The sequence below is a fragment of the Gouania willdenowi genome, chromosome 3, assembly GCF_900634775.1.
Source record: "Gouania willdenowi chromosome 3, fGouWil2.1, whole genome shotgun sequence".
NCBI classification, from domain to species: domain Eukaryota; kingdom Metazoa; phylum Chordata; class Actinopteri; order Blenniiformes; family Gobiesocidae; genus Gouania; species Gouania willdenowi.
The window spans coordinates 29716509-29736676 of record NC_041046.1 but is presented as its reverse complement, the minus strand read 5'-3'; the positions used below and the strand labels follow the sequence as shown (position 1 = coordinate 29736676).

Below are 20168 nucleotides of genomic sequence, written 5' to 3'. Positions count from 1 at the left end.
GTTGGACACTGAACCAGCAACTGCTGAATGTCCAAACAACGGGTGAAAATGCTGAAGCAGGACTCCCTCATCATGAGCTAAGCACAATGCAGCTGAGTGGACTGGGCCATAGGGTAAGGTCCCAATCCCGATCTCATGTTTTTCTTTCTGCAGCTTTGTTCCCTCTTGAACAATAAACTGCTAAACCATAGAACATAAAATGTGAACAATTATTTTCTTCCTGAAACTCAAAAGACTCATCCACAGAACAGGAATCACACAAACACTCTTCCTTTTTTTTCATCCAGGAAGCCTTTCAAAAACTGCTTTGTTCCCATTTTACTTCCTGAGATAATATGAAACAGTTGCTGTAGTTTGTTGGGCTTCACTGTTGTTTTTTTAGTATAGTAAGTACTACCTCATCTCAATGTTGGTCAGTCAGCTGAGCAAACTGATGTGGATGAACCTGTTCAGTCTGTTTTTCTGTCCTGACAAACCACACAGATCATGTGACACAGTTTATTATCTCCAGTCTTACTCTTTCACAAAGTGGACACCTTGGTAATAACATCGAAATGTTGAAACAAAATCAATTCAACCATTTGCTTGGGTATGAATTAGACATCACAATAATAACTAAAGTTCTGGGTGCTGCCTTGTTAAAGGGCTTGCCACAAGCTGTTAGCTAATGAGGCCTAAAGAATGTAGAGTGTGACAGGATTGTAATCACGAAACTCTTACCTGATGATGACACACTGGTTCTCACGGTCGATCATCATGTTTCTGTACATGTTGTCTGCCAGGGCGTAGATGTGAGGTGGATTCTCATACTGTGCCTGTGGATGGATAAAAGATTTCATTGAGATTCAGTCAGACGACTCAGAGGGAGGCTTACAAGTAAAGTCAGTCAAAGATAAAGCTCACAAAATAATAAAAACATGCACTTAAATGTTCATTCATCGATGCATGAACAACTTCTGTCAGTATAGGCAAGGAAATATTACATATTTATTAGAGATCCTGTAGAAAAAAGGTGATTTACACTGGCCAGTGTTAATATGGCAAATTACTCTTTTTTAATCATATTTGTGTAAAATTTCAGGGTAAAGACAAGTTCAAGAAATACTTTTCTCACTGAAACAACCCAACCGAAACAGGTTGTTGTGATGAAGCAAGCAAAAATCGCAGCTAGCACGCGCTTGTCTCAATATGGCCAATATGTTGTATTTCATTTTAGCTGAGCAATAAAGCGTCTTCTAAGCACAGTTTGAGACAGACCACAGAGTGAAAACAATGAAAAGTACACTCTCAAGTAGGGATGGGAATCCAAAATCAGAAAGAACTGGTTCCCAGTAATCCAATTCCTCGGAATCGTTTATTTGCTTGCCTGTCAATTCCGCTTATTCTTACGTCGCAAATATGTGATGGCGTCACATGTTTTCACGGAACCCCGCTCCACTTGACGAGAAACGGACGGAGATTCACAGACACCGTAAAGTTAAACGAGCACTGGTGGCTCCGTGTTTAGGAGTCAGTGATGATTTGCGCAGTTTTTTTGGCAGTTTAGACGGTGTTTCGGGTGGTTTAGGCGGTGTTTGAAGCGGCCAGGATGGAGGGGGGTGGGCGGTGCAGCAAATGAGCAGTCCCTGGAAAAAATTTCCAAAAAAAGAAATGTTCCGGTGTTCTCCACAGCTGGAGACACCCTAAGTCCAGAACGATATTGTATACTTCCTGACCAGGCAAACATGCTCATTTTTCTGCACAACAATTGTTAATCTACCACAATTGATAAGTGCAGCTGCACTTTTGGTTATGTTCTTTTTCTTTTTTTTTTTACAGAAGTATTTGTTTTATGTCTGAATTAGTTTGGGATCTAGTTGTTCAAGTTCAAAAGGAGCACTGTAAATATTCTCAAATGTTTGTAGCCAAAATGTCATATAGTGTATATATAATTACCCAGTGAAAACAATCTATACCTGCCTTAGCTGGTGGATTAAAAGAGAGCTGATATCTCTGCAGGAAATTAAAGAGACAAAGAAAAGATAATAAAGAGTTCAAGCAAACAATTCCATTACTTCATTCCCTCACCCAATAAGAATTGATAAGAGAATTGGTAAGGAATCGAATCGATAAGCATTATCGATAATTGAATGGGAGTTGCTAAATTCTAATCAATTCCCATCCCTACTCTCAAGTGTGATTTATGTTTCTGTATCGCGTCGTACTGCTTTGCATTGTCGCGGACCCCTACGCCCTAGCCTCCAAGAAATCTTAATGGATGGATGAATCTGTTGTCTAAAGCAGAATAAATAATGGGGGAAAAGTAAAAACAAGAGATACTATAGTTTATAAATCAAACTTCATTTTAAAAGAGGTACTTGTATAAGTTTTTGTCATTTATAAATGGGGAAAAATCCTTCTTCAATACACCCAGTTATCCTGATTAGGCGTAACGTTATAAACTCCACCATAAGATATTCATCTACAAAGATTCCTCTCACTTATTGACTCTTCCAAACAGTTGATAAAGAGGTTTTTTTTAAATGATTTGGTTTGGTTTTTACAAGTCTGTAAATGTGTTCCTCCAGTGGCTAAGAGAGGAGGCTCATTTAGACGGGCTGTGCAGAGATGGAGCTGGCAGACCTGCGTCAGCTTGTTGGAAAGTTTGCACCGCATCAAGTCCACGTCAATTAAAAGTTTCGGTCATCCAACAGCTCCTACCGCATGCTTTCAGGTGCACATATAAGATACCTACCACAGCGTTTACACTTACATTATTTAAACCAGAAATACAATCTACTTACTGCGCCTTGGTACATCTCTATTTCTTTTTCCCCAAAGTATGGCATCTGCTTGAAGGGGTTGACGGAAATGAGCACAGGGCCGATGTACGTCTGTTGAGATTGTGTGTTAAAGATTATAAGGTAAAATCAGAAAAAAGCAAATACAACATCTTAAAAACACACACACATTAAAACAGGATTCAAAATAAATGAATGGATTTAAGGTTTAAAGGACATCAAAGAGTGCAACCCTGAGGTATTTGGTGATCAACCTAAAACAATAAGTGCATAGTGCTTACAAAAACTGAAAATAGATCTGCTATGTAACACTGTTAGGGTTTATGCCGTCAATGCAGAACACCACTTAACACAAATAAAGCTGCTATTGTGGGTGGCCCACAGTGACCAACACTTGGCAGACGAATCCCTGAACTAAAGCTATTTATTGACACAAATCAAAGGGCTGACGCAGTGCTGTCGAACCTGAAACTCCCTGCATTTACCAAAACTCTGTCATTCTGAGCAGTTACCAAAGGGTAGACATGTAGTTTATGTAATGAGTGGCTCTGGGAACATTTAAGGTGCCCTCTCAAAGCATCCATTCATTCATTTATTGGTGTTATTTTACATCATGAACTGCTAGCCATGCATGAAACCACTGCTGCAACCTCCACCTCACAAATGTGACTGATTTCTAGCCGACATGAAGCTTGTTCACTGCTAAACTCTGCTCGGTGCATTTAAAGCAAACCTTAAGCTCACTCTCTATACTTCCCAGGTCTAACTCACCCTCTGGCACTTCCTGTCCCCTGACAGCATAGCTCAGTCCTCCTTTAAATGCCTTTTAAGGTTGTACATTTGCCCTTATATCTTCAATCTGTCATGAATAAAAATGTAAAATATTACATAAATTTATTTTTAACGCTCCTAATATCCTCGGGGTCAATTTGACCCCATTCAATGTTTATCATTCAAAAAACAAGTTAAATTCTATTTTTTTGCTTCATATTCCATGAATTTAGGGTAAAACGTGTTAGTAGTATTTGAAGATAATAGTTAATCTGTTCTAATTTCAAACCCTGTTTTTATGAAATGCCTATCGAGTGACTTTGATTGACTAATAACGGGTTACACTGAGACACTATTGTTTAAAGTTTCTGCACAGCACATGACTGGAACTAAATTGTCTCCTGTCATGACATCTACTGCTCATACATTTTAGCAAAATTCAGCACATTCAGCAAAATGTGACAAAACTCTAGTTACTTTGACATCCTAAACAGCAGGAATTGTTGATGAGGTGAGGGTGCACGCAGAGAGGCCTTTCCCCTGTGTTCATGGCTTTGCTTCAGGGCAATGTATCACCTTCTTACACTACCCCATTACTCACTGCTCAAACGCCACATTAAAACACCATTCAGCCAGTCTGGGGTGAGGCGGGCTCAGATATCTCTCACCATGGTGTTAAAGCACCAATGTAAGCAAAGGATACAAAGATGTAGTCATCCATGTATCTTTTCTTCAAGTTATCCACGATGGCATCCTCGTTGATCTTGCTAAGCAGGACCATGTCGTCCACACCACTGAGTTTGACATTGTGGCTCTGCCAGTGGTACCGGTAGTGCCCCCGGCTCCCCTGAAACACACACACACACACACACACACACACACACACACACACGCACACACACACACACACACACACACACACACACACACACACACACACACACACACACACACACAAATGTAAAGTTTACTCAGGAAATCAGAAAGAGATGAAGTGGATTAAAACTCTGACACCAGGGCCATAAAAATGTAGATCATAAGCAACCATAATGCCTGTGGTGATTCAGTTTCATTCTCGCTGCAGATAAGACACCACTAGGTGTGTACTTTATAAAAAAAAAAATCTCAAAATGTGCACACAACATGTTTTTCTTTTAAACACTGCAGAGTCAGGGAACCAAAACTGCTTTGTGTAGTTTGTTTAAGTGGTGCGGATGTTCTCAGCTTAATGTTTCATCCACTTTGGGGTACTGGGTTTTTTTTCTTTTTGTGCCTGTCAGTGTGTCGGTCTAGTCTCTAGAGAGGTGAGGTCATTTATCACATGCTATTAGTCAGTGTAGTCTGGCTACTGTGGACGGGGGTCACAGCGTATTGAAAGGAGTGAGTCTTTTTCTCCTGGACTGAGAATCCTATCATAGAACCACCAGAGCATTAGTCAATACACTAGTTAACACATGACTTCCTGGATCAGGAGAGAGGAAGAGTAGACAGAGGAAGGAGCAAATCCAAACAATCAGAACAGGCCACTTTGTTACAGTGAGGCTTGGATAAGGTCATTTTTTTTTTCACAGCTGAGAGCCAAGCATCAATTATTACACTGTTTGTGTAGTAACAAAAATAAAGAATACAGTTTACTTCATTAAAGGTGCAGTCTGCAACTCTAATGAAAGTGACTTTTTGTCATATTTGCTAAAGCTGTCACTATATAAGGACAGCTATACATTAAACTAGTAGTTTGTGTGAAAAATAACAAACTCATTGAGTCCCCTCTGATGCTCCTGCAGCCTTTGGCAGATTGCCAGAATGCCCCGCGACCGAGAAAAAAGAACCAATCAGAGCCAGGATTGTGTTTGATGGGCTGTCTGACTGTTGCTCACAGCCCCCCCCCCCCCCTTTCCCGGAGCTAGAGCGCCGTCTCTTTTACAGTGTATGGTCTGGAGGAGTAGAAGATGGAATTGGTGACTTTTCTGCTTTAAAGGTAATTACTGCTGCTTGATTTACATTATGTTTGATTTATAATTGTTACAATAGAACTCTGTAGAGCATGTGTTGTTTGTGTGCGTGCAGCAGCCTCCGTGTGGCTGCTGTAAGTGACACTGTGTTGTTGCTGCTGCTCGGTTGGTGTACTGTGTGCACATTGAAAGAGAGAAGCGCTGCAGTAATTTGTTTTTAACAGAGCATGTTATATTACTGTGATGTTGCTGTCGGGCTAACTTCGGGTTAGCTCGTTTGCTCCACTGAGGGAGGTACTTTAGAAAGTTTGGAGGCAGGGCAAGAGAGCAGCGGGGAGGGAGGGGGAGAGAGGGAGTGGACTGCACCTTTAATATAATAAAATATACAGACTACACCTTTCTTCACTCATCCTCCCATTTAATCATGAAGGGATGATGTAACCACCTATCAGAGCTGGGCAATTTTGCCTTAAAAACAAAAATCTCAGATTTTTTAAAGAAAAATTCAAGTTTTGATTCGATTTTTGATTCTTTTTTTTTTTTCAATGCACTAAAAAATGACTGCAAAGATCAAATATACTGTATTGTCAAAAGTGCAACTTTATTGCTGTGATTGTTCTCAAGAGTTAAAATGCGTAGAACAATCCCAAAATAAAAAGTCAATGAGTCTCTGTCATTCAACAATTTCAAGCTTTAATCCAGGTTTGAGCAAAAGTGCAACAGCAACTTCACAGTAGCTTAAATTTTTTGATTAAGAAATGAATTATAACATATAACTTTACAATTAAAAAAATAATAAATTCTTCCCTTAGCATCTCAGAATAGTGCGAATAAAAAAATGAAACATGTCTGTGGCACACATATAGCCTACTCAATGGGTAAACAAAGAGGGGGCTGGCTCACATCGCGCTACGTTAACCCACAAGGACTGAACGTGAAAAAGTCCAAAAAAACTGTAGTGGTAAAAATAAATAAATAATAATGATAATAATATATAGTTTTTTTTACTTGAATTTGCAAAATAAAAATAGTTTTTATCTACAATTTCAATAAATCGACTAAATGATTTTTTTTTTGCCCTGCCCTACCACATATATATATATATATCTATATCTATATATATACTATATATATATATATATATACTATATATATATATATATATATATATATATATATATATATATATATATATATATATATATATATAAATAGTATTTATTTCCTAGATATATAAGTCTATAAATACTGTTCCTTATACTAGATGAAACAAAATCCAAACCAAAGAAACAGGAAACAAACCAGTGGAAAGTCCTTTAGTGATTAACTCTCAATCTAAATTACTTTGTCAAAGAGAAGGGCCAGCAGCATTTAATATCCTCAAGGGTGACTTTATTCTTTACAGCAACAGCAAAATAAAACCACTTTACAGACTCGGTCATAGCATGAGAGAGTGAGAGGAATGTTAATAGCTTTTCCGCTTCATTCACTGAACATTTTCACTGGTTACTATATTTATTCTGTACATCACACTGGTTTTATTCACTGATTGTGTAACTACCGCTGTCACTGATCATCGCTCTGTAAAAGGAACAGGGTTTATTAGAGTTTAGGCTGCATAAGAGACTACCCAAATGACACAGACAAAAAAAACCTACTTTTGGTGTTCTTCAGGAATATAGTGCAATGATCAGCTGGTGCTAATTTAAAAAAAAATGCCACTTTAGCATTTGTAACTGTACAACCTGGTTACATATAAGGAACTAAGAATAAATGACCAAAATAACACAGCCTTTCAGCAGGAGCCACTCTTTAAGGAAACATAAAGTATCTAAATACCAACAACATGATTTAATGAAATGATAGCGATAATTATTGCATAAATGATTTACTTAAATGTTTTAATTAATGGGATTCAAAACCAGGAAGTTTAAACAATTCAGCTGCTGGTGCAACTTAACTGAATTTTACAGCTATTCCCAATCCATGTTTTTGGTTCCTACTTTTTAGAAAAAGAGACAATGTAATATTACAAATGACAAATAATATGCTTCAATTATAATCATACCCAAAGCATTCAAGATTTGCCTATGATTTTTAACATGTAGAAGTAGAGAACGTGTGTTTATTTTATTTGACGACCACCTACTTATTAAAAGTAGCACTTTTTGAAAGAGAACCAATTTTGCTGACAATGCGCAATTCCTCCAAAATATCACATTTTTCGCCGGTTCCAATATGCGTACGAATTTTCATGAGTTTTTGGCTCTCAAAAATGTGATCAGTTCGCCTTAAATAAAATAACAAAAACGTCCTACGCACTGATTTTGAAATATGCTCAAAAAAGAACTAGTACCCATAAAAGCAACTTAATTACAGTAAGGTGAGGTAGATTAGGAGGGAGTCCTATAGCACCGCTACACAGGGAAAATGATCTCATGAGTTATGTCAGACTTTTCTGTGCTATGTCTGGAATGAAAGGAGTGCTGCTTTAAGAAGGGAGAAGTAATAACCTAAAGACATAGGAGGTAAATGTCAAATATTCTAATGATTGTTTTGTCTGTTTTGTATTCAAGCTTGTTAAATGAAGCCAGCTGACTATAAAAAAAATGGTCTTGCTTACTTAAGGGAGTGGATTGGGAGGACAGTGGCGCACTGAAGAGGGGTTGCACACATACTCATAAAGACGTCAGGGAGGTTCCTGAAACAAGCACACTTTTCTTGGAGTCGTTTCCCGTGCAGAGACTTGTGCTGCGTACCAGGGTGTTTAAAAAGACAATCATCAATGAGCCTTTCTTCACTCATTAAATATTAAAAGCTCAGACCACATTCAGTTTGTAGGTCATAACCAATCAAAAAATACACCAATAACACTGACATTGACAAGTACAATAATTCTGCTTTTTCTATTCATATAAAAAATCAGCAGAGATTTGCTTCAGGTTTGGCACACCAACATCTCTTCCCGACGCACAGTCCAGTTTAAACACTACTCGCTACTTATTAAGGTGTCCTGGCTCAATGTTGTTACACTGAGACATATGCAGTAATATTTAGCTTTTAGATAAAAGTTAGTATTGCATGAACATACTCACATGCTTTGAATGGACAAATCTTTAACCAGAGGAGGCAAAGAAAGAGGGAAGTCTACGCGTTTTTTATTTAGAAATCATGCATGGATCCCATCATTTTATTCATCTATTTTTAAATTTGTAATCATATATAATAATTTCATTACTAGTGTAAACATACCCTGATTTTCCCCAAAATAATAGCATTTTTAGCAGTTTTGACTGAAAAATATTTAACATAATGCTAGGCTGTTGCATCTATGAAAATGTCGTGACCCACTAGCACTATTTTATTAAATATTTTAGTGGTTAAAGAATTAACTGATCCAACAAATTCATATTGGCTCGGTCAACTGTTTTGCAAGCACAAAACAATAAAAAGCCAGAAGTAGAAATACATATTTAATGATAAGGTGAATATCTCTTTTAGACACTGAATTACTTAAACATGGTTCAAGAGATGTGTGTGTGTGTGTGTGTCATGCCTAAAAAAGTTTTTTTTTTTTTGTTATCGTGGTTACAATGGTAAACAATTAAAATGTTGATTAAAGAGGATGTGGTTCCTTTTTTTTTTTCCTTCTAAAAAGAACATTTGTCAATCATTTTTTGAAGGTTCCAAATGATAATATGACTATTGAATACACTTTTAGTTAAACTGTGTAGGACAGGCGAATAGTGAGTGTTCACTCGAGCCATATCTTTTTTTTAGTTGTACTACGGAAAATAATAAAACAACTGATAAAATGTAAACAAAATTTTATTTTATTTTCACACCATATATTTTGGCAAAATAAGCGATTATGATTAGGAGAATCTCATTGCTGTTGCTCCATAGTGGAATACAAGTAGAAATGCAAAGAGGGAAACACACACACACACACACACACACACACGCACACGGACATGAGGGACTTCTGGTACAATGTAAACTCTACAGTGGCCATAACAACACCATCACCATGCAACCACAGAGTTCCCTTCTGAGCCAAGAGCACAGAGATGCAGTACGGAAACCATATCTGATATGACTGTAACAAACAGTTGATTGAAACATACAAGTTATAAATCAAAGTCTGAATACAATGTAAAGACAATGGGCAAGTTATAATAACGGTACTTCTCAGATGTAATGAGGTCAGCCAGAATCACAAATGACCCAGACTTTTTCCCAGAAGTTATGGTATTTACACACCAGTCCCGGTCCAGAAACTCAGGCTTCCACATCATGAAAATACCATTACCATATATGGTGAGTGCTGAGCCGCTATGGCTCGGGGTACAGGAAATAGCAGGGTTTGATTCAGTATCATAAGAGGCAGTTTTCCCCTCATTTCTCCCTTCTGTGCCATTTTCCTTTTCCACACCAGAGGTTTGAGAAACAGTCGAGCAAGACGAGCATGTGTGAGGGCCAGGCTCCGCCCTCAGAGCAAAATCTGGATATCGGCCATGTGAATGAAACCCTTTTCTCTGAATTCAGATAAAACTAAAGTCCTGATCACTCCAAGTCCGGGAAAAACTCGTAACTGACTAAAACAAATGACAGGAATAAAAACAGAGCTGATGGAAGTTTATTTGATGTACACCAAACCACTGATCTCCCCAAGGCCAAAAAGAGATTTAAAAAAGTGACGGACAGAATCCTTAGCTCAGTATTTGACAGTAGAATCAAGATCATGTCACTAAAACAGTTTTATAGGTACCCCAGTAGATGTGCTATCCTATCAAGACAAACTGATTTACAAAAGACCCAAAGTCTGATAAGACCTCAGGTTTCAGATTAGCGGTGGTACCCTGTGTCGGTTTCCTTGACCTGATTTCAATACTTCAATACAGCCTTATAAGAATAATAACACGTCCCTCAATACAACTATTAATGTCCTTTTATTAAACCATCACAAACACAAACAACAAGACAACGTATACGTGAGTGAAATTAAAAGCCATTAGTAGGGATTAAGACGCCATGTTTAGTTTAGTTTGTATTTCTTCTCATTCACCAAAATCTAATTTGATGCAACTATGATTAAAGCAAAAATTAAGAACAAACCATGACACATCATTTTTTTTAACTTTGTATTGTGAAACTCTCGGTCCAGTTATGACGGATTTGACATTGAAGACAATGTATTTTACAATTTGAAATATTAACACTTTAATACTTGACAAGAGTTATTAATAACCCCACAAACGATGGATGACTGGACAGGAACTCTTTTGTTACAACCAGCTCCATCATTAGGTCAGTAATGACATCATGGTGAATAGAATGGAAAGTCTTTATTAATGCCAATGCACACATACAACAACATTTAAGTGCAAACCTTAGGTTGAAAGACTTGGAAAAAAAAAAACTCAATGTAATGACTTAATGATTAAAAGGGAACCACACAAGGGACACACAACACATCATCTCAAGTTAATGAACCTGTGTTTACCTTAAAGCTCAGGAGACTGTTTGATTTCTGACTCTGGCAAATAAAGCCATAAAACTGGTTTATAGAGCTAGTTTTGATTAGTTACTGTGGTAACCCCTGGAATAAGGAACTAGCTGATTCTCTATGTTATTGTACTGTGAGATTTTACCTGTGGAGGACTGTTGTTGTATAACTACTGAGAGTTTTGTGGATGTTTAGGCTTGACAGAACAATTGCTTTGTTGATGATGCAAACAGACTAAACCTGTCGGTACAATACCTAGTACCGGCAATTGTTTAGAGTGTTGTAGTTTTCAGCAGCAGATAAATAAAACAGTGTAATAAAAAAGGAAAAAGGAAGATATATATATATATATTATATACATATTGGCAGTTATCTGGATCCGTCACATCTCTCTATAAAAGCAATGGATCTCTATCTGTCTGTGTGTGTGTTCCTCAAATATCTCTGCGGATCAGGATCAGACTGACCTGAGAGTTTCAACATGGCTGCTGCTTGGTTCAAGGGTGTGCAACGTTGGATTTGTTTGGGCGCCCCACCTCCTGAGTCGACGGACTCAGTAATGATGTCATCACTTCTAGCTCTTCAGTGATGATGTCATCACTTCTCGCTCTTCAGTGATGATGTCATCAGTTAGAACATCGATACATTGGTACTACCTAGCCAATCACTGTACACTGTAGCCACGTGTGCGCCAGAGCCAATCACTGGGGAGCCCATCCCCACACCCCGCCTGTTTTGGAATATTGGAATATTAGAACATTGTAAACATTGGTCCTATCTCTGGTTCCAGACATTTTTCTATTGCCAGGGGCAGTGACATATGTGCTGATATGAGATGAATTACAACACCTTTAAGTTAGTGACACTTTATCAGAGATTAAGTGAAATTTCATACAACTAAACATAATAGAGAACCGGGCTTGCTTTGGATTCCTCTGTTCAATTATTAGTGTTTGAGGTCATATCCCAGTAAAAATAAAAGAAACACATCATTGTCAGAGTTAGAAGTATCATCGCTGACTGGTTGGAAAGATTAGGTTTCTAATGCTGTACCTGCAGGGCTAGGCTCAATGCAGCTCCTTCTCCCAGAGAAATAGGACACAATGATGTGAACAAATACAATGTGACAAACACGTCTCAACAACTGACAGTTGCCAGGCAGAATGCTACTTTCCTTTTCTCTGAGGTAAGTAAACCAATGAACACTGGAAGTCTGGTCAGTGTAAAGAACTCAAACTCTAAAGTCTAATATATTTAACACATGACGGCAATACGGGGGCCAATAAAGTCATATCAAAGACAACGCGGGTTTGGCCGGAAGTCATCTAAAAACCTTGACATGAGACACTGCATCTCTTCAAAGCATCTTCGGTAGTCGTTGAATGTGAACAAAATGTCTGTAGCACTGGAAACTCATTTAGAACATTCCCTTGTAATGTGAAGTTGAATGGTTGAAATACTTCAAGGAAAGTATTCACTTGAAGTACGTACAGTATATACAGCTTGTGTTTACACCTGTGTGTTTTGCAATATAACTGAAAGAAAATGTGCTGTTAAATTACAGTATAACAACAAACACTAAAAAAAACCATGCTCTCTATTTTCAGAAAATTAAAGATGTTTTTGGTGCCTTTATGACTTACCAAAATTTAAAAAAAAAAAGATAATTTACTTTACTAAAGATAATTGAGGATAACAGGGATTGGTCAAAGTTTTTATAGAAGAGGTTTAATTCTTTTTGTTCCTTTTTCTGAATACATAATGTATTGACTACTCAGGATGGAAGAACTGATTCACCTTCTGTGACAAACAGTGTTTCTGAACAGGATTGCGGACTTCACCTTTAATATATTAACAAAATCATTGAACAACTTTGACTCAATGAATTGTAATGCTTGTTTCCAACTACTTTGTAAATCCAAAGCCTTTCGACTCTTAATTCTGACAAAACCGTTTCCAACCTTTGCACAAAACAGTTGTCATTGTCATAATCTATTAGGTTAAATTAGAATCGTATCAAAAGAAGTTCTGCCTCCATATTTAGTGCACTCGCTTTCAGAGCTCACTATATCGGACAGATGCAGCTGCAGTTGATCACAGCCAGATCGTCAGATTTCTTTCACTGCCAAAGCAGTTTGACTCACATAGTGTTTTGACTACACTGCTCTCACAAACATTCACACACGCGGAGTAAAGTAGGCCTTGCAGCGCTGAAAAAATGCTGTCATGGTCACCTGTGTGATCAAGAGTGTGTATTACCACCAGTTTGTTAATGGGAGTGTGTTGTAGAAGACAAAAAACTCAAAACAACAAAACACTTTGCTGCTGCATATTTTACATGATGACTAGACAGTTAATGCTTTACCCTCAACACTCTGGTATTGGGCCGTCCACTGACGTACAATCCATCCACCACTCTTTGCATACTCTTGCTGAAAACTGTAGATCAATTTTGGGTTCAAGAGGAAACTTATGACCCATCTCTGACTTTGTGATTCTACAAGAAATGCTGTGACTCAGCCCTGCCATGTGCTAGAAAAGACAACTGATTCAAGCTGGCCAATTCCAGCCTGGTTTCCAGTCACTTAGTTTATATTGTGCATTCTTTTAAAAGATTTGACTCATGGCTTGTTCCACATTGACAGACATTTACATATCCTGAAGTTTCCCTCAACCTTTGTCTGAAATAAAACTGCACAGTAAATGACACAATAATGATCTGGTTTTTTTGTTTGTTTTTTTTTCCAATGACCAATGATTAACATTAGCCAATTTTCAATTAAAAAATGTAATAAAACAAATAAAATGTAAGTTCGCAAGGCGCAAGGTCTATTTTTGGTTAAAATTTTTAGGGTTGCCCCGATCCAATATCAGCCTGAAAACGAATATCGGATTCAAATTTCCGATATATATATATATTTATTTATTTTTTTCAATTCATTTTTTATTAATTTTTATTCAATTGTAGAATACTGTAAATATTATGTTGAAGGTTAAAATGTATGTAACCAATCGGTTAATAATAAACGGGTCAGTTTTTCTCATACTGTACGTACTGTTGCTGACTATTGTTGTCTGTTTGAGTGACATCACTTGATCAAGACTTTTCTAACATTCCACACTACAAAATTAATAGCTATTTTTTCTTTTATTAAAGAAAAATAAATAATAAATAAATAAAAGTATGTATGATTCATGCTGATATCTGATCAATATCGGTACCGGCCGATACGCAAGGCTGCAATATCGGTATCATATCGGAAATGAAAAAGTTGTATCGAGACAACAAAACAACAAACTTATCAAAGTTGCAGATACCATGAATAAGGTCAGATACCATGTTAAGAAAACCCTGAGTCAGGCTTTGATCTTCTAACTGAGATGCAGAAATTTGTATGAAAATGTAAGTAATCGAATGGACGCAAATGTTGACGTATCTCTGCATTTGTTACTATTACTATTAAGTATTGGTGTTATTAATTAGTAATATTAGTCTTAAGTAAAATAACACACACGAGGCTCGTCTTGACAAACATAAAGCGGTGAAGACACTCTACAGAAGCTTTGAAAGAAAAACGTATGGAATTTATCAGGAGCAGTGCATTAGCAGCACAGTGAACCACAGCAACAAGCCTAACGAGTTCCCCAGGTCCACAGAATGGGTGTTCATCCTGTTTTCAGAGACAGGGCCTGAATTCCACAGCAAATCTATGCAGCAGTGATGGGTTTGAAAATGGAGCGCCAGCTTTTTAAGAAGGAAGGGGAACCCTGTGTGCACCTCCTTGTTTGAGAAACTAATGCAAACCATCTGTTGTCATCATACCGACTTGCTATTCAGCATCTGGCACGGAAGGAACCAGTGAGCGATCCTGGTGTCTGCTATTCCAGACAGTGTGGGTGACGGTCGGATTATTCCCTCTCTGTCTTTAGCACTCATGATACTTTCCTTACGCTTTCAAAATAAAAGCCGTACACTAAACATATTTTTCTTTAAAGTTAGGCCAAAAAACTAAGTATGTTTGTTCTTAATCTCCATGGTACTATTAAACCAATCCATACTGATCCCACTTTGTGGCAACTCCAAAACAACATGGATACTGTAAAAAAAAATATAAAAACAAGTGCATCTCAGTGAAAAACTCTGCGTCAAGTATATTACACATCATTCTCCAGTCGTTTTCTTTGTGGGGAACCTGACACACCAGTTCATAATAATAACACTTAGAAATGTTAATTGTTTTAATTCCAGCACGAACATGCACAGTCAGCCTGTATACAAACAATACAACAAAGTTTGTGGTTCTAAAAAATAGTTAGAAGTTCAGAGAAGAATATTTTGCAGGTAACATTTATTTTCGACAAAACTTTTTCAAACATGTCAAAATTCAATGTTACATTGTTATGAAGTGCTTTTTTTTAATTTTTTTTTTTCATCTTCTATCTTCAGCACCGTGATGGGAATCAAAGGACAAAGAACAGAGACTCACTAATTGTTGCTTAAATACAGTGATGAGTTCAAACAACCATCCACCCTGTCAGAGCCCAAGGTGTGTCTGTGACAGCGACCAAGAAAAACCAGTCCCAAGTGTAAAAATGCAAAAACACACAACAAAGCTGCACAGATACAGTACACACACACACACGCCTCCCAGCTTCCTCCTTCCCCAGGACAGACCGGTTTTTAAAGAACACACTGGGTGTCACTGACAGTCTATTAGCTCATGGTCACTATTAGCTCATGGTCACACAGCTTAGCAGAAAACAGAAGCAAAATTATATGAATTATATCATTAGACATCTAATGATAAACCCAGCACTTTACAGCAGCCCCAACATCTTTCTTGGATTCTACAGTGTAGTTTATAGACGACTGATTATGTTTGCATATTCTTGTATATTTGTATATTTGAAAGCGTATTTGCACATGTATTTAATTCTTATTCTTGTAATAATTGTAAAATCATTGTCTTGGGTCTCTATGTTTACATGTATGGGGTGACCATGGCTTAGTGGTAGAGTGGGTCGTCCTATAACCAAAGTCATTGTCGTCAAGTCCTTGGGCAAGGCACTTTACCCACATTGCCTAGTATGAATGTGGTGTGTTGGTGGTGGTCAGAGGGGCAGATGGCGCACTATGGCAGCCTCGCTTCTGTCAGTTCAGTCTGCCCCAGGGCAGCTGTGGCTACAATAGTAGCTTACCACCACTAAGAGTGGAGTGAAAGAATAATGCCATGTAGAGCGCTTTGAGTGACCAAAATACAGCTCTATAAATCCAGTGCATTATTATTATTATTATTATTATTATGTATCCTTGATAGTGTTTCCTTTTCACACTGTAATTTCTCTCTGGGATTATTAAAGTCATTCTGATTCTTTAGAATGACTTCAGATCTTTCACAAGCCATAAAAATACAGTTATTTAACTATAATTTCTAACTTGAAGTGGACTAGCTTTTGTCAAACTCAAAAATGACGAGTTTAAACTAATATTTAATCATTTGGACAAACATAACAAAACAATATCTAATAGTTTTCCAATAATAAAAGAAAAAAAAGCAATACTGTTAGAGCAGTAATTTAGTATTGAGTTGCCCTGTGTGTGAAATATTCTAAACTAAGTCACTCACCATCCTTTCCAACAGTCCTTCTCTACCGTCCTATCCCCTGTGATCCACTGTGAGAGGGAGCCTCTCAAATTTCCAGTCGTAAAAAAAAAAAAAAAAAAAAGAAAGAAAGAAAGAAAAAAACAAAACTCTGAGTTTGACTTTCAGCCACAGTTCACGATCCAGGCTCACAGATGATATTCCTGATTTAGTGCGGACAGCATGGACGCGGCTCCTCAGTGCAGTCCGTCCATAGTGCAGTCAGTCCGGGTCCAGCGGTGACAGCAGCGGATGATGATCGCTCACTGAGTCCGGCTCTCACACACAACACAGGAAACTGAGGCTGACGCTCCAATCACAGAGCGCAGAGCACACACCGCACTTAATTATTCATGAGTTAGGAGGAGAGGAAGCTGGGCATGCGCAGTGGTACCCCTTTCTAACAATGGGAATATTTATTTAATAATAATTCAATATATATTAAAAATTACTATTAGTCATAATTGTAACAATCAAAAACACTATATATGTATTGTGAGTGTTTTGTAATAAATACAGAAGTGGAATTCTCACTAATATGATAATAATAACCATCATTTAATATATATTTAGAATTATTAGTTATGAAAAACCCGTTTATTTATATGTAAAATTATTGTCAAAACACTCACAAACACTATATATTATGGCAAACTGTTAAGGGAATTAAATATATATTCATTGACTGGGAATATATGGAATAAATTAAAAGTCACACACACACACACATACACACACACACACACACACACACACACACACACACATACACACGCACACACACACATACACACACACACACACACACACACACACACGCACACACACACACACGCACGCACGCACGCACGCACGCACACACACACACACACACACACACACACACACACACACGCACACACACACACACACACACACACACACACACACAAAGTATATATAGGCTTAACCTGAATTTCAATTACCCATCTAATGACTGGAATATGCTTCCTTTACCTGATCCATCGCCACCCAACGTTGTCATAATTTTTTTTTTTTTAAACTAAAAACTAAAAAAAAAGTAGACATTGAATCAAAGTAGGCTACATGTGTAGTTGTTAAATTATTTTGAACTCTTTCATAATAAAATGACATTTTAATTGTTTTTCCTCTACTGTCTAAATTTGAATGTGCAGCATTCAACAATTAACAATGTCACTTTATTGACATTGCTTTTATATTTTATGTTGTATTAGTGTGGCCATTGTGTGGTGTTGCTTTAAAAAAAAATTAGATTATTTTTTTTCAATATTACATAAAGCATTTCTGTATGATTTAGTGCAATTATCTTATTTTGTTGTTGTTCCTTTATTTTCATAATCTAAATAAAATATGTATACACAAAACAACTCAGTAAGTGCATAAGTGCAGCCTTTTGGCTTTGAACTTTTAGGTTACACGGTGACCAACACTTAGTAAGTGAAAGTACAATTCATCAAAACCCAGTAGGCCTGTTTATGAGCTCACATAAAGACAGAAACAATCAGTCACTTATTTATTATCCATGCCATCAACATTCTCTGTAAAGCAAAATTCAGTCCGCAACTGAAGTTCCTTTTGTAGCAAGAACATACAGTATTCATAATACATCACTTTAATATTTCTTTAAAAACTGATTGTTCTTGTTGTTTAAGTTTAATCTTTTCTAACTTGGGGTGTACATTTATGACTCTCGCCTCAGCGTTATTTAACTCAAAATGATCAACTCTGTTTCAGGTTTCACACAGCTAAAACAGCTTGGGGTCAAATTGACCCCTAGAGGACCACACGGTGCGTGAAATATGTGTGAATATCATCATGATAATTGTATGCTTAATCAATTGTACCCATCAAATTAGGAAAAGTGATAAAAAGTGAAGCAACAAAATAAAAGCGTGCGTGTGTGTGTGTGTGTGTGTGTGTGTGTGTGTGTGTGTGTGTGTGTGTGTGTGTGTGTGTGTACTCCCTTTAATATGATTCTAATTAGTATTACAGATGAATGCGGAACCAACCAGTCAGGAGCAAAACAACATATTTGGGATTATGTGCAGAGCAGCAGGTGCAGCGTTAATAATTGTAAATGTGATGTATTTTCATGTGATGTTTTGCTGCCACCTTGTGGTCAAATAGATGCATGGCAGACATTTTCCATTATTGGAGAATTTTGGGCAAAGCTCAAAGTTATTTAAAAACAAATAATGAAAATATATAGTGTGTATGAATGAATGTATATTATAAACAGAAACTTTGGATCTATTCATTTAGATTTGTGTTCAAAATTTTAGGGATGAAATATTGATGGAGTAAATACAATGTGTTTAACTGGAACGCACAAAAGTACCTGTGTCTTGTTTTAAAAGTTTAGATAGATTTTATTTTAGGAGTAGACAAAAAGGTATAAAAGTTTATTGTAAAGTTTGTTTTTGTCATGTGACAATTCCAGAGTTTACAACGTGTTTCCTAGTCTTTTCCCAAAAGCACCTGCTGTTGTTACTGATTAACTGTCATTTTATAACTGAATATGTACTTTACTCACAGGTAGTCATGTGACTTTGTACAACCTGCTGACTGAGTTTTTTGGTTTAAAAAGATCAGCCTTTAAGACACATCTATTCTTGTCTGCTGCTCTCCTCAGATTATTGTGTTTTGCATGATGAAGTTTTTAATCTCATGACAATAGAGGAAAAAAGTCAAAATCATGCAACAATATTGGTGACTGTGCTAAAGCTTTAAGTTAAGCTAATAAACATGTATTAACAAATTTAAGTGTTATAAAATTTTAAAATTAGTGTTAAAAACTATAGAAACAAATCTATTCAGGAGCCACTAAATCAGTGTTTTTCAACCTTAGGGTCAGGACCCCATGTGTTGCCGCCTGGAGTTTAAATGGGGTAGATTTAAAAAAATTGTAATCATTATTCTTAAAAAAACAAACGAAAAAAAAAAAACCACACACACACACACAACACAATCTTAAACAACTGTATTTCTATACTTTCAATTTGTCAAATATAAATGTAGTTAAACTAAAATGCAGTAAAAAAATAAATAAAAAATTAATAAAAATAAATATGTGAGCTTAAACAAGATCAAAAACTAATTCTAGAAAGAAATTGTCTTTGGGGTCGCCAGAAATTCTTTGAAATCAATTATTTATTCTTTCTTTAAAATGTGTGTTATCATTCATGAGGCATATTTTTTTTTCATAATGTTGTAGTCGGACAAAGGGGGTACTTAGATTCAGAAATATGAGAAAGGGGTACTTGAGCCAAAAAAAAAAAAGTTTGAAAACCACTGCTTTAGATTATACAATAAAATTACAGGCGAAAAACAAGGCTGTGCCTGCATTAGCTTTCAAAGTCTCATGGGATTTGTAGTCCATCAATTGTAAACGCTGGACTGGACGAATGCAAACTAAATGATTGTATGTCTTCACGTTAAAATAGCACGGTTGTCCTAAATTGTCGTTGCACACTACAGCAGATACTTTGTTATA

General features: G+C 36.8%; 1 protein-coding gene across 2 annotated transcripts in view; it reads right to left on the bottom strand.

Annotated features, from left to right (window-relative positions):
• Window positions 1-16925, bottom strand: part of myo1ea (myosin IEa) — a 68986-nt gene extending 52061 nt beyond the window's left edge. For both annotated transcript variants that reach the window (XM_028439797.1, XM_028439805.1), the window contains exons 1-4: window positions 16640-16925; window positions 4255-4398; window positions 2784-2873; window positions 721-815 (exon numbers count right to left, since the gene is read on the bottom strand). In XM_028439797.1, the coding sequence (XP_028295598.1) occupies window positions 721-815; window positions 2784-2873; window positions 4255-4398; window positions 16640-16642 (332 nt within the window). In that variant the 5' untranslated portion in view covers window positions 16643-16925. The remainder of the gene's footprint in view (window positions 1-720; window positions 816-2783; window positions 2874-4254; window positions 4399-16639) is intronic.
• Window positions 16926-20168: the final 3243 nt, after the last annotated feature.